This window comes from Chlorocebus sabaeus, chromosome 16, assembly GCF_047675955.1.
Source record: "Chlorocebus sabaeus isolate Y175 chromosome 16, mChlSab1.0.hap1, whole genome shotgun sequence".
Taxonomy (NCBI): Eukaryota; Metazoa; Chordata; class Mammalia; order Primates; family Cercopithecidae; genus Chlorocebus; species Chlorocebus sabaeus.
In genome coordinates, this window is record NC_132919.1 from 33,692,729 (window position 1) to 33,707,749 (window position 15,021).

A 15,021-nucleotide genomic window follows, 5' to 3' on the forward strand; every position below is an offset into this window, starting at 1 on the left:
TAGAATACTTAAATCATATTAGCTGAATTCAAATTTAGCCCTTAACAATAAAGTTTTCTTATCCCTTTATACTATTTTACAAAATAATGAATTACTTGATTATCATAATTTTCTTTTGCTACTTATTTCAAACTATAAAGTTAGGACTGCAAATCGATGTAGGTATCTTATATTATTGGTCTACACCTACTTATTTATAAACATTAATGAAAACAATACTGTTTCAATCTACCACAACGATTTCCTTCTATTTTACAAGCAGGAACTTCTAACCCAGCTCAACAACAAATCACATTTTAAATTTGAGTTTGAAAACATGTATTATTAGAGGCACATTTTTAAAAACAAGTACAGTATGAAATCTTGCTTTTCAGTGAGTCAGTGAATTTTCGTTTGTTTATTTGTTTCTATGGATATTGGGTTTACTTCCTCCTTCTGGGCAAGATTAGTATGCAATTCTCATTCTACTTTAGCAAGTCAAAAACCTACAGACCTAAACTATATGAAAACTTAACTTGGTATTGTTAGATGAAGACAGGTAAGCTAGCACCAAAAGAACAACTGTACTAAATTTTAACACTATTCTTTAACAGTTACATTTTCCTGAGTTTGTGTTTGTTCTTTGGCATTGGTTTAGGATATAATCCATTTTTCAGAAGGTGTTCCTTCCTGAGGCGAATTTGGGCACCATGCTAACGTTGGAAAGAGCATAAAGCTTCAAGAGGGCGAAACAAAGTCTCTTGTATGTAATTATTTTTCTCCAAGATAGAAAGAGCAACAGCTGCACATTCCAGTGTAGAAAGACCTCTATTAGTTGGCTGCATCCAACAATTACACATTGACTAGAAATGCTAGGTGGTGGTGGTGGTGGTGGTGGTGGTGGTGGTGGTGGTTGTTTGAGACGGAGTCTCACTCTGTCGCCCAGGCTGGAATGCAGTGGCCCGATCTAGGCTCACTGCAAGCTCCGCCTCCCAGGTTCACACCATTCTCCTGCCTCAGCCTCCCGAATAGCTGGGACTACAGGCGCCCGCCACCACGCCCTGCTAATTTTTTGTATTTTTGATAGAGACGGGGTTTCACCGTGTTAGCCAGGATGGTCTCGATCCCCTGACCTCGTGATCTGCCCGCCTCGGCCTCCCAAAGTGCTGGGATTACAGGCGTGAGCCACCGTGCCAGCCGAAATGCTAGTTTTTAACTGCACCTGTTTGGGGTGTCAGAACAAGGAATCCTTACAGAAAATGTCCTTAGCCTGGCTCCGTGTACCATCAATGATGATGATTGTGAAGGATAAACAGGAGAATCTAACATAAATTCTTCCAAATTAGCAGCCTCGGCCCCTGGATATAATATTAATGTACCAAATTTCTGGCAAACAGTTGAAAGTTCAGGATCTTTTTCTTCACTGAAGCGACGACCAATCTTTACTTTGCACTTGTCCTGAGGGAGGCATGCTGCTAGTAGAGGAACTGTCTACAACATTTTGTTTTCCTCTGCTGGATGCTGAATTACGTACAAGTGGGTAGAGATATGCAAAGGGTGCGCTGGGAGAAATGGACACAAACACACTTTCTGAGGCCAGCTGCAGCGGCTGCACTCGGGCCTCTGCTCGGCCGGCTGCACCTGCGGCTCCCATAGCCAGTCCGCACCAGCGTCGTCCGCCTCTGTGCCCAGGGCAGCAGTCGCCAGCACTGCGCCGCCCTCCCGCAGCTCCTAGTCGTTTGGTGTCTGAGACCTTGAGGCCCCAGCCGGCGGAGCGACGGGTTCCTGGAGTGTTCGCGCCTCTTTCTGCGACTCCATGGCGGACACTTTGGTCAGGCCATCAATATAATATTTTAATATAGACATAAGGAATAGATCGTATATGTACATATAGATATGGATATAACATATATAACTAAATTAAAACAAAGGTCCATAATTTGGCCCAATTATAAATCCAGAATGTATATACCAAAGAATTTATATTACAAGAAGATAAATAGGACACTGATTGGGTTTTTTGTCTCTACAACATAAGATCTAAAATTAACTTTAGTATTTGCTAAAATATACAAACTGACATACTTCATGGACTCAATCAATACTGGGGCTCAAATTTTACTTGGGGCCCAGTACTTTGGGAAGCCAAGGCGAGTGGATCACCTGAGGTCAGGAGTTCAAAACCAGCCTGGCCAACATGGTGAAACCCTGTCTCTACTAAAAATACAAAAATTAGCCAGGCATGGTGGCAGGTGCCTGTAATCCCAGCTACTAGGGAGGCTGAGGCAGGAGAGTCACTTGAACCCGGGAAGCGGAGGTTGTCGTGAGCTGAGATAGCACCATTGCACTCCAGCCCGGGCAACAAGAGCGAAACTCCTTCTCAAAAAAATATATATTATACTTGGGGTTCTCACTAAATTTAAATATTGTACCCCCTCTAATCTTAAAAAGGTAACTAAGTAAAAAAAAAAAAAAATGAATATCCCTCACTTTACTGCCTTGGTTGAATTTCCCATAGTTTTGTACCCATTGCTTTAAAGTATCTCATATTGAACACAGACTCTGACATAACAAATAATAAATTAAAGTTAAAATTTTGGGACTTAAAAAATGGCTTGATAAAATGGAACCCTATAAATCCCTCTTTAAAATAGTTAATATGGCACAATTTAAGTTAGAATAGGCCCTTCGAGGATTAAGACTTGTTATATAGAACCTCATTATGAAAAGGGATAATTATCCTTACTGCTTCTCCATTTAGTGGCTCAATTTTGCCTATTTGAGCCCTCTGGGAGCCCAAGATAGGAAGATTGCTTAATCCCAGAAGTTGAGACTGGCCTGAGCAACATAGTGAAACCCTATCTCTACAAAAATTTTAAAAATTAGTCAGATGAGTTGGTATGTGTCTGTAGTCCTAGCTACTCAGGAGGCTTAGGTGAGAGAATCTTTTGAGCCCAGGAGTTCAGTGCTGCAGTAAGCTATGATCACACCACTGCAATCCAGCCCAGCCGACAGAGCAAGACATTGTCCCTGAAAATAATAATAATAATAATAATTAATGGAGATTATTGCCTTCTCCTGGAGGTAGTTGTTTCCTATTAGTCAACTCCTTGACCCACTCACTCCCCAGTGCCCTCCCCTACCACTCCCTCAAGCTTCCCCCCTGCCGACCTCTTGTCTTATGTCTCTGACCATGACCACCCCTTGCCCTTGGTTGTACACACATACGTTAATCTACACATACATTATTAATGTATTAGCCATACCCTTCAACGATATGACTGCCAGACCTGCCACCTTGATGTATATATAATTCAGACTTTTAACCCACTTTACAACTCCCCCAAGATTATACTAAAGATCCCCCAAAATTTCAGATCTACTTTCTTGACTAATGACATACAAATGAAAAACTTACTGATGGGCCAGCCTGCAAGGACTCCTCATATATCCACTTGTGTTCTTCCTTCTTACTCTCATAGTAAAACATTTTCTAGGCTGTTTAGGTCAGCTTATGCTTCACTCTCTAAATACATCCACTATCACTACCCCAGGTTTCTTACAATGATGCCAAATAGGAACGGGGCCAACGGCTCTTAACTGTGTTTTCTTAGATTCTGTATTTGTCTATTTGGCATCCAGGCACCTGGAGGCTTCATCAAGTTCACATTTTCCTTTGCTGATGTTTCGACTCATCCTACAAAACTATGTTCCATGTAGATCTGGCCTATCTTGAGGCTACTGTTTCTGCATTCACCCTCCCACGGTCACATTTCTTGGCCAACAGAACCACAGAAACTGATCTGCCATGAGTTAACATTTAGTCCAAATCATTTTTCCACTTTGACTGTGCTTCAAATGGGGCTGGCCTGGTGATACTGAAGACAATCAATGCACCTATAAATTCCAGACAACAGGTTCTTGTCATTTCCCCAATCTTTCCTCGTTGCAATGTTCCACAGCTGCAGGTGCGCCAAGGCCTCTGAGTCCCAGTGGAGCTCCTTCAGTGCACAGTTCACACAATGGTGAACTGGCTTGGAGATGCCAGGAGGAGTTCTGGTGCACACAGTGTGTGATGATGATGGTCTTGCCTGTGCCCAGGTCACCCATACCAGCAGCTGAGCAGCTGGTACAGACTGACACACTGTGCTGGCCACAGTTCAGGACTGGAGAGAGACTCCAGGAGTGCAAGTATGCTCTCGTTTTAAGTTCTTCATTTTGATTCTCTTCATTGGCTGGATTTCATTGCAGCATAGTTTTCAAGAAGGTAGAAGAGAACTATGTTCCCTATATCCTTTGATAAGAATGTCTGCCTGTTTCTTCTATAGTCAAACATCATCTCGGTTTGGCAAAATATGTGTTAGTAAAACTTTTCTCAGAATACTGAATGCATTGATCCACTTTCTCTGGCATTGGGCACAGTGGTGGAGAAGGCAGAGGCCCTGATGGGTAATTTAGGCTCTATTCTCTGTTCCAAGATCCCACTGAATGTCTCTGTTCCAAGATCCCACTGAACGTCTCTGTTCCAAGATCCCACTGAACATATTAGGCATGAATTCAGAACACCCAGTCAAGGGTGTATCCCACTCCACTGAGCTTTGTCTCGGTCCCTTAGCTCATCTTAGATGAGTGAGAAATGCCAAACCCTGGTGCTCCTTCCTCTTGTTGATGTAAACTCTCATTGTCCAAAAGAGTTTCTACTTATACTTTGGCTGCTTTCCTTCAAATCTTAGTTAGAGAGGATTTTCCACATTTTGTCAACTCACCTTCTTTATTCAGAACTGCTTGTAGAAAAATCAAGTAACCATTCTTGTGAGTTCTTTAAAGGTGCTAGCTGACCAATTAGAAAATCCGCAAACCTTCCAAGAAAATAGTGTGAAAGTAGCTCAAGAAGATCCAGAGAATTCCTGGAGTTTTTGCTTTGAGGAAATGAGTTTTGCCTTCTTATTCATTCCCACTGTGGAAATTCTGAGTTTCATCAAGGATAATCTTTTGTAAGTTATCATTGTTTTCTAGACATATGCTGGGAGATTTTCACTGTCGTCATTAAGAATAAAAGTGTTGCAATTTTTCCCAGTTCAAGCATGGAAGAAAATTTATTCAGGAACTACAGACAGAGTAATACTGTGCACAGACTAGTTAACAAATTAATTTTCCTAATATCCCTCAAACAATATCTGAGAAGTGAAGATAGGCTAAACCCAATTTTCCAACATCACATCAAGTTGCTTAACTTGCAAAGTTTTCAAAGACTATTTTCACAGAATTAGAGAATGTTATCAAATATATAATGAAAAATATCTCAGTAGCCTAGTCCATCTTCCATCAGGTGAGCATTCGACAATATTTAAACATCTTTTTATCATTCTTCTGAAAGCAATCTATACTGATTATCTGGGAGACACTGGCAAAGGCAAACTGGTCTCTCACAGACTCAAGTCTCTTTAAGGCTTTAAAAAGGGCTTTCAGCAAGTCTTTCCTTGTTTGAGTGCTTGTAAAATAGTAGGATTCAGGGTAAATTACTTGCAACCTTAAATCATACTGGCAGCTTGTCTTGCCTTCAGGGCTCAAGTAGAAGATCTTTGTCATGACACACACTTTTTTTGTGTAACCACCAATTTGTCCCAGCTTCTGCTTTAAGGTTAGGGCAGTTTGTGTGGAATATACTTTAAACTCCTCATCCTGTACCATGTGGAAGGTGTACAGGACTGGAGGCTTGTCCTGAGAAATCAGAAGAGCATCACAGAGGACTTTGTTGTTCTCTTGCAAGCCCAGATCCAAAGACCAACTCCTAGAGAAAATTAGTGAGCCCTTACTGACAGAGCCCATTTCTTCATATATTAATTGCTGAAGTCCTTCATGTTGTAAGAACAGTTTTCTGCAAAGGTTTTCTGGAGTGTATGTTATCCTTCCTGATAGCCCTAAATAAGGAAATAATGATAATAAATTATAAAACAGTAGGAACTTCCCGTTTAAGCCATGGCAAAGTAGCTTGTAAAAGACCATCAAAAACACTGTAAACGTTGTATAAAATATATCAAACAATAATTTAAAGAACTAGAAAGTGCAAATAAAAGCAGGATTTGAAGTGCCACAGTCTTTAATAGATGTGAAACACAGGAAGTAGCTTCACATTCACTCCTGCTTTTTCCCTAAGTAGATTTTCCATATCATGGCATGGGTAAATAAAGTCCAAGGGGAAATAATCAGTCTTATTATTTCTGAGGAAAAGAAGTAAGAAGAGCTGGAATATGAGAAGTAAAATCTCAGAGAAAATGAAACTGCAGAGAAGCCAAAGTCTATGCACTAATTTCTCTGAACTCATTGGCTAATACAGGTGAGATGCTGGAAACACAGAAGAAAATATCAACTGGGAGACTAAAGAGCTGAATGTAAGTTTCTTCAGCCTCATGATGCTCAGGAACCACAGACAAAAATTCCAGTCCCAAAAGAATGGAGGGATCTTGGTAAACACCAGAGACATTACGGCACTAGAAAAGCCATGATCTGGTAGTAAGGGCAAAATTAAAAACTATTATACCTAGAAAAGCATTTAAAAAATCTTCAAAGGAATAAAAGCAATGGGTGGTACTCTATCGACCTGCCAGAAGTAAATATAGCCGTTTTTGGAGAAAGGTAATATCTATCAAAGTCTCTACAATTTGTAATCCATGATACAATGAAAAATTGAGAGACAATAAAAATCAGAATGAATTACTAGAAAACGGGAGAAAAACCAGATCAGAGAAAAAGACTGACAAGTGCTTCAGATATTGTCATTATCAAAAAGAGACTTTAAAATAACTGTAATATATTTAAAAACAAAAAAATAATAAAAAGATGAAAAGATGAAGATGTCCTTATTCTCTTACAGGCTTAGAAAAACTAAAATTGATGGATAAAAATTGTGTGGACATTCCTTAACTGAAAAACACAGTATGTGGTATTAAGAACTTGTTTGATAATGTTTAACAGCAGACAGAGCATAGCAGAAAACAGGACTAATCAATAGGAAGACAGGATGGTAGCAAAAGTCCGAACTCAAACTCAATGAAAAAAAAAAAAAAAAGGTAAAAACAGAAGATAAGAGACATGTCAGAAACTGTCAAAATTCTAGAAAATTTATAATATGAGTCCCACAAAGAGAAAGGAGAGAAAACTAAGATAAGCAATATTTGAAGAGATAAACAATTATAGTTTTTTCAAAGTTGATTAACGATATCACTCACAAATACAAGAGTATACCAATCCTTCTCAAACTCTTCCAAAAAATTGAAGAGGAGGAAATACTTCCAAACTCATTTTATGAGGTTAATGTTACCCTGATCACGAAGTCAGGCAAGGACACCACATAAAAAAAAAAATTACAGGCCGATATCACTGATGAAACTAGATGCAAAAATTCTCAACAAAATACTAGCAAACCAAATACAACAGCACATTAAAAGGATCATTCAGGATCCCGGAGCAAGGTGGCCGAATAGGAGCAGCTCCAGCCTCCAGCCCCCAGCGTGAGTGACACAGAGGACAGGTGATTTCTGCATTTTCAACGGAGGTACCAGGTTCATCTCACTGGGGAGTGCCGGACAATCGGTAGTGGTCAGCTGGTGCAGCCCAACCAGCGAGAGCTGAAGTAGGGCAAGCCATCGCCTCACCTGGGAAGTGCAAGGGGGAAGGGAATCCCTTTTTCTAGTCAAGGGAAACTGAGACACACAACACCTGGAAAATCAGGTAACTCCCACCTAATACTGCACTTTACCAAGGGTCTTAGCAAACGGCACACCAGGAGACTATATCCCACACCTGGATGGGCGGGTCCCATGCCCACAGAGCCTCCCTCGTTGCTAGCACAGCAGCCTGAGATCTAACTGCAAGGCGGCAGCAAGGCTCGGGGAGGGGCGCCCACCATTGCTGAGGCTTAAGTAGGTAAACAAAGCTGCCAGGAAGCTCAAACTGGGTGGAGCCCACCGCAGCTCAAGGGGGCCTGCCTGTCTCTGTAGACTCTATCTCTGGGGACAGGGCATAGTTAAACAAACAGCAGCAGAAACCTCAGCAGAGGTAAATGACCCTGTCTGACAGCTTTGAGGAGAGCAGTGGATTTTCCAGCATGGAGGATGAGATCTGAGAACCGACAGACTGCCTGCTCAAGTGGGTCCCTGACCCCTGAGTAGCCTAACTGGGAGACATCCCCCACTAGGTGCAGACAGACACCTCACACCTCACATGGTGGGGTACATCCCTGAGACACAGCTTCCAGAGCAAGAATCAGACAGCAATACTCACTGTTCAGCAATATTCTATCTTCTGCAGCCTCTGCTGCTGATAACCAGACAAACAGAGTCTGGAGTTGACCTCAAGCAATCTCCAACAGACCGACAGCTGAGGGTCCTGACAGTTAGAAGGAAAACTAACAAACAGAAAGGACACCCACACCAAAACCCCATCAGTTCATCACTGTCATCAAAGACCAAAAGTAGATAAAACCACAAAGATGGGAAAAAAGCAGTGCAGAAAAGCTGGAAATTCAAAAAATCAGAGCGCATCTCCCCCCTCCAAAGGAATGCAGCTCATCGCCAGCAATGGATCAAAGCTGGATGGAGAATGACTTTGACAAGTTGAGAGAAGAAGGCTTCGGTCAATCAAACTTCTCAGAGCTAAAGGAGGAACTATGTAACCAGTGCAAAGAAACTAAAAATCTTGAAAAAAGAATGGAAGAACGGATAACTAGAATTATCAATGCAGAGAAGACCATAAACGAACTGACAGAGATAAAAAACCATGACACGAGAAATACATGACAAATGCACAAGCTTCAGCAACCGACTCGATCAACTGGAAGAAAGAGTATCAATGATTGAAGATCAAGTGAACGAAATGAAGTCAGAAGAGAAGTCTAGAGAAAAAAGAGGAAAAAGAAAAGAACAAAGCCTCCAAGAAATATGGGATTATGTGAAAAGACCAAATCTATGTCTGATTGGGGTGCCTGAAAGTGAGGGGGAAAATGGAACCAAGTTGCAAAACACTCTTCAGGATATCATCCAGGAGAACTTCCCCAACCTAGTAAGGCAGGCCAACATTCAAATTCGGGAAATACAGAGAATGCCACAAAGATACTCCTTGAGAAGAGCAACTCCAAGACACATAATTGTCAGATTAACCAAAGTTGAAATGAAGGAAAAAATGTTAAGGGCAGCCAGAGAGAAAGGTCGGGTTACCCACAAAGGGAAGCCCATCAGACTAACAGCAGATCTCTCAGCGGAAACTCTCCAAGCCAGAAGAGAGTGGGGGCCAATATTCAACATTCTTAAAGAAAAAAATTTTCAACCCAGAATTGCATATCCAGCCAAACTAAGTTTCATAAGTGAAGGAGAAATAAAATCCTTACAGACAAGCAACTGCTTAGAGATTTTGTCACCACCAGGCCTGCCCTACAAGAGACCCTGAAGGAAGCACTAAACATGGAAAGGAACAACCAGTACCAGCCATTGCAAAAACATGCCAAAATGTAAAGACCATCGATGCTAGGAAAAAACTGCATCAACTAACGAGCAAAATAACCAGCTAATATCACAATGACAGGATCAAGTTCACACATAACAATATTAACCTTAAATGTAAATGGACTAAATGCTCCAATTAAAAGACACAGATTGGCAAATTGGATAAAGAGTCAAGACCCATCAGTCTGCTGTATTCAGGAGACCCATCTCATGTGCAGAGACACACATAGGCTCAAAATAAAGGGATGGAGGAAGATCTACCAAGCAAATGGAGAACAAAGAAAAGCAGGGGTTGCAATCCTAGTCTCTGATAAAACAGACTTTAAACCAACAAAGATCAAAAGAGAGAAAGAAGGTCATTACATAATGGTAAAGGGATCAATTCAACAGGAAGAGCTAACTATCCTAAATATATATGCACCCAATATAGGAGCACCCAGATTCATAAAGCAAGTCCTTAGAGACCTACAAAGAGACTTAGACTCCCACACAATAATAATGGAAGACTTCAACACCCCACTGTCAACATTAGACAGCTCAACGAGACAGAAAGTTAACAAGGATATCCAGGAATTGAACTCAACTCTGCACCAAGCAGACCTAATAGACATCTACAGAACTCTCCAGCCCAAATCAACAGAATATACATTCTTCTCAGCACCACATCACACTTATTCCAAAATTGACCACATGGTTGGAAGTAAAGCACTCCTCAGCAAATGTAAAAGAACAGAAATTATAACAAACTGTCTCTCAGACCACAGTGCAATCAAACTAGAACTCCAGACTAAGAAACTCAATAAAAACTGCTCAACTGCATGGAAACTGAACAACCTGCTCCTTAATGACTAGTGGGTACATAACGAAATGAAGGCAGAGATAAAGATGTTATTTGAAACCAATGAGAACAAAGATACAACATACCAGAATCTCTGGGACACATTTAAACGGTGTGAGGAGGGAAATTTATAGCACTAAATGCACATGAGAGAAAGCTGGAAAGATCTAAAATTGACACCCTAACATCACAATTAAAAGAACTAGAGAAGCAAGAGCAAACACATTCAAAAGCTAGCAGAAGGCAAGAAATAACTAAGATCAGAGCAGAACTGAAGGAGATAGAGACACAAAAAAACCCTCCAAAAAATCAATGAATCGAGGAGTTGGTATTTTGAAAAGATCAACAAAATTGATAGAACACTAGCAAGACTAATAAAGAAGAAAAGAGAGAAGAATCAAATAGATGCAATAAAAAATGATAAGGGGGATATCACCACCGACCCCACAGAAATACAAACTACCATCAGAGAATACTGTAAACACCTCTATGCAAATTAACTAGAAAACCTAGAAGAAATGGATAATTTCCTGAACACTTACACTCTCCCAAGACTAAACCAGGAAGAAGTTGAATCCCTGAATAGACTAATAGCAGGCTCTGAAACTGAGGCAATAATTAATAGCCTACCAACCAAAAAAGTCCAGGACCAAAGGATTCACAGCCGAATTCTACCAGAGGTACAAGGAGGAGCTGGTATCATTCCTTCTGAAATTATTCCAATCAATAGAAAGAGAGGGAATCCTCCCTAACTCATTTTATGAGGCCAGCATCATCCTGATACCAAAACCTGGCAGAGACACAACAAAAAAAGAGAATTTTAGACCAAATATCCCTGATGAACATCGATGCAAAAATCCTCAATAAAATACTGGCAAACTGAATCCAGCAGCACATCAAAAAGCTTATACACCATGATCAAGTGGGCTTCATCCCTGGGATGCAAGGCTGGTTAAACATATGCAAATCAATAAATGTAATCCAGCCTATAAACAGAAGCAAAGACAAAAACCACATGATTATCTCAATAGATGCATAAAAGGCCTTTGACAAAATGCAACAGCCCTTCATGCTAAAAACTCTCAATAAATTCGATATTGATGGAACGTATCTCAAAATAATAAGAGCTATTTATGACAAACCCACAGCCAATATCATACTGAATGGGCAAAAACTGGAAGCATTCCCTTTGAAAACTGGGACAAGACAGGGATGCCCTCTCTCACCACTCCTATTCACCATAGTGTTGAATGTTCTGTCCAGGGCAATCAGGCAAGAGAAAGAAATCAAGGGTATTCAGTTAGGAAAAGAAGTCAAATTGTCCCTGTTCGCAGATGACATGATTGTATATTTAGAAAAACCCATCATCTCGGTCCCAAATCTCCTTAAGCTGGTAAGCAACTTCAGCAAAGTCTCAGGATACAAAATTAATGTGCAAAAATCACAAGCATTCTTATACACCAGTAACAGACAAACAGAGAGCCAAATCATGAATGAACTTCCATTCACAGTTGCTTCAAAGAGAATAAAATACCTAGGAATCCAACTTACAAGGGATGTAAAGGACCTCTTCAAGGAGAACTACAAACCACGGCTCAGTGAAATAAAAGAGGACACAAACAAATGGAAGAACATACCATGTTCATGGATAGGAAGACTCAATATCATGAAAAAGGCCATACTGCCCAAGGTAATTTATAGATTCAATGCCATCCCCATTAAGCTACCAATGACTTTCTTCACAGAATTGGAAAAAAACTGCTTTAAAGTTCATATGGAACCAAAAAAGAGCCTGCATTGCCAAGATAATCCTAAGCCAAAAGAACAAAGTGGGAGACATCACACTACCTGACTTCAAAGTATATTACAAGGCTACAGTAACCAAAACCGCATGGTACTGGTACCAAAACAGAGATATCGACCAATGGAACACAACAGAGCCCTCAGAAATAATACCACACATCTATAGCCATCTGATCTTTGACAAACCTGACAAAAACAAGAAATGGGGAGAGGATTCCCTATTTAATAAATGGTGCTGGGAAAATTGGCTAGCCATAAGCAGAAAGCTGAAACTGGATACTTTCCTTACTCCTTATATGAAAATTAATTCAAGATGGATTAGAGACTTAAATGTTAGACCTAATACCATCAAAAACCTTAGAAGAAAACCTAGGTAATACCATTCAGGACATAGGCATGGGCAAGGACTTCATGTCTAAAACACCAAAAGCAATGGCAACAAAAGCCAAAATTGACAAATGGGATCTAATTAAACTAAAAAGCTTCTGCACAGCAAAAGAAACTACCATCAGAGTGAACAGGCAACCTGCAGAATGGGAGAAAATTTTTGCAATCTACTCATCTGAGAAAGGGCTAATATCCAGAACCTACAAAGAACTCAAACAAATTTACAAGAAAAAAACAAACAACCCCATCAAAAAGTGGGCAAAGGACATGAACAGACATTTCTCAAAAGAAGACATTCATACAGCCAACAGACACATGAAAAAATGTTTGTCATCACTGGCCATCAGAGAAATGCAAATCAAAACCACAATGAGATACCATCTCACAGCAGTTAGAATGGCAATCATTAAAAAGTCAGGAAACAACAGGTGCTGGAGAGGATGTGGAGAAATAGGAACACTTTTACACTGTTGGTGGGATTGTAAACTAGTTCAGTCATTGTGGAAAACAGAATGGCAATTCCTCAAGGATCTAGAACTAGAAACACCATATGACCCAGCCATCGCATTACTGGGTATATACACAAAGGATTATAAATCATGCTGCTATAAAGACACATGCACACGTATGCTTATTGCGGCAGTATTCACAACGGCAAAGACTTGGAATCAACCCAAATATCCATCAGTGACAGACTGGATTAAGAAAATATGGCACATATACACTATGGAATACTATGCAGCCATAAAAAAGGATGAGTTCGTGTCCTTTGTAGGGACATGGGTGCAGCTGGAAACCATCATTCTCAGCAAACTTTGGCAAGAACAGAAAACCAAGCACCACATATTCTCACTTATAGGAAGGAATTGAACAATGAGATCACATGGACATGGGAAGGGGAACATCACACACCGGTGCCTATTATGGGGAGAGGGGAGGCTGGAGGGATGGCATTGGGAGTTATAACTGATATAAACGACGAGTTGATGGGTGCTCATGAGTTGATGGGCAGCACACCAGCATGGCACATGTATACATATGTAACAAACCTGCACATTGTGCACATGTACCCTAGAACTTAAAGTATAATAAAAAAAAAATAAAAAATAAAGGATCATTCAGCTGGGTGCAGTGGCTCACACCTGTAATCCCAGTACTTTGGGAGGCCGAGGCGGGTGGATCACCTGAGGTCAGGGGTTCAAGACCAGCCTGGCCAACATGGTGAAACCCCGTCTCTACTAAAAATACATAAAATTAGCCAGAGATGGTGGCAGGCGCCTGTAATCCCAGCTAGTCAGGAGGCTGAAGTAAGAGAATCGCTTGAACTCGGGAGGTAGAAGTTACAGGGTACCAAGATAGTGCCATTGCACTGCAACCTGGGTAACAAGAGCAAAACCGTGTCTCAAAAAAAAAAAAAAAAAAAAAAGAAAGAAAGAAAGAAAAAGAAAAAGAAAAGAAAAGAAAATCCCATAATAAGTGGGATTTATCCTTGGGATGCAAGCACGGTATAACATGTGAAAATCAATAAATGTGATATACCACATTAATAAAATGAAGGGCAAAAACTGTATGTTCATATTAATGGATACAGAAAAAGCATTTGACAAAATTCAGCATTCTGTAATTTTAAAAAACCTCTCAACCAATTAGATGTAGAAGGAATACACCTCAACACAGCAAAGACCATATATAAAAAACCTACAGCTAACTTCATACCCAGTGGTGAAATGTTGAAAGCTTTTCATCTAAGATCAGGAACAAAACAAGGATGCCCATTTCACCACTTCTATTCAATATGGAAGTCCTAGCCAGGGCAATTAGGGAAGAAAAAGAAATAAAAAGGATCCAAATTGGAAAATAAGAAATTAAATTGTCACAGTTTGTCCACAATGTGAACTTATATATAGAAAACCTTAAAGATGCCACCAAAAAAAAATCAGAACAAATAAAAGAATTCAGTAAATTTTCAGAATACAAAAATCAGTAGCATTTCCATACACTAACAAAAAATTATCCTAAAAAGAAATCAAGAACATACTCCCATTTATAATAGCTACAAAAAATACTTGATAATAAATGTTATCAAGGAGATGAAAGTTCTCTATGCTGATATCTATAAAATGCTGATGAAGGAAATTGGAAAAGACACAAATAAATGGAAAGATAGCTTGTGTTCATGGATTGAAAAAATCATATTGTTAAAATGCCCAAACTACCCAAAGTAAGCTACAGATTCAATGAAAACCCTATCAAAATTCCCATGTCATTTTTGACAGAAAAATGATTGTATACCTAGAAAACCCTAAAGACTCATCCAAAAAGCTCCTAGATCTGATAAATGAATTCAATTAAGTTTCAAGATACAAAACCAATGTACACAAATTAGCACTGCTATACAGCAACAGTGATCAAGCTGAGAATCAAATCAAAAACTCAATCCCTACTACAACAGCTGCAAAATAAAATAAAATACTTAGCAATATACCTAGCCAAGGAGGTGAAAGATCTCTAAAC

General features: G+C 39.9%; 1 protein-coding gene and 1 pseudogene across 2 annotated transcripts in view; both read right to left on the minus strand.

Moving 5' to 3' along the window:
* Positions 1-301: 301 nt before the first annotated feature.
* LOC103242732 (tRNA-uridine aminocarboxypropyltransferase 2-like) lies at positions 302-1,869 on the minus strand (annotated as a pseudogene).
* SLFN12 (schlafen family member 12) overlaps positions 302-15,021 on the minus strand; it is a 34,151-nt gene continuing 19,431 nt past the window's right edge. For both annotated transcript variants that reach the window (XM_008011054.3, XM_037992748.2), the window contains exons 4-5: positions 3,398-5,900; positions 302-3,009 (exon numbers count right to left, since the gene is read on the minus strand). In XM_008011054.3, coding sequence (XP_008009245.1) covers positions 5,305-5,900 — 596 coding nt within the window. In that variant the 3' untranslated portion in view covers positions 302-3,009; positions 3,398-5,304. The remainder of the gene's footprint in view (positions 3,010-3,397; positions 5,901-15,021) is intronic.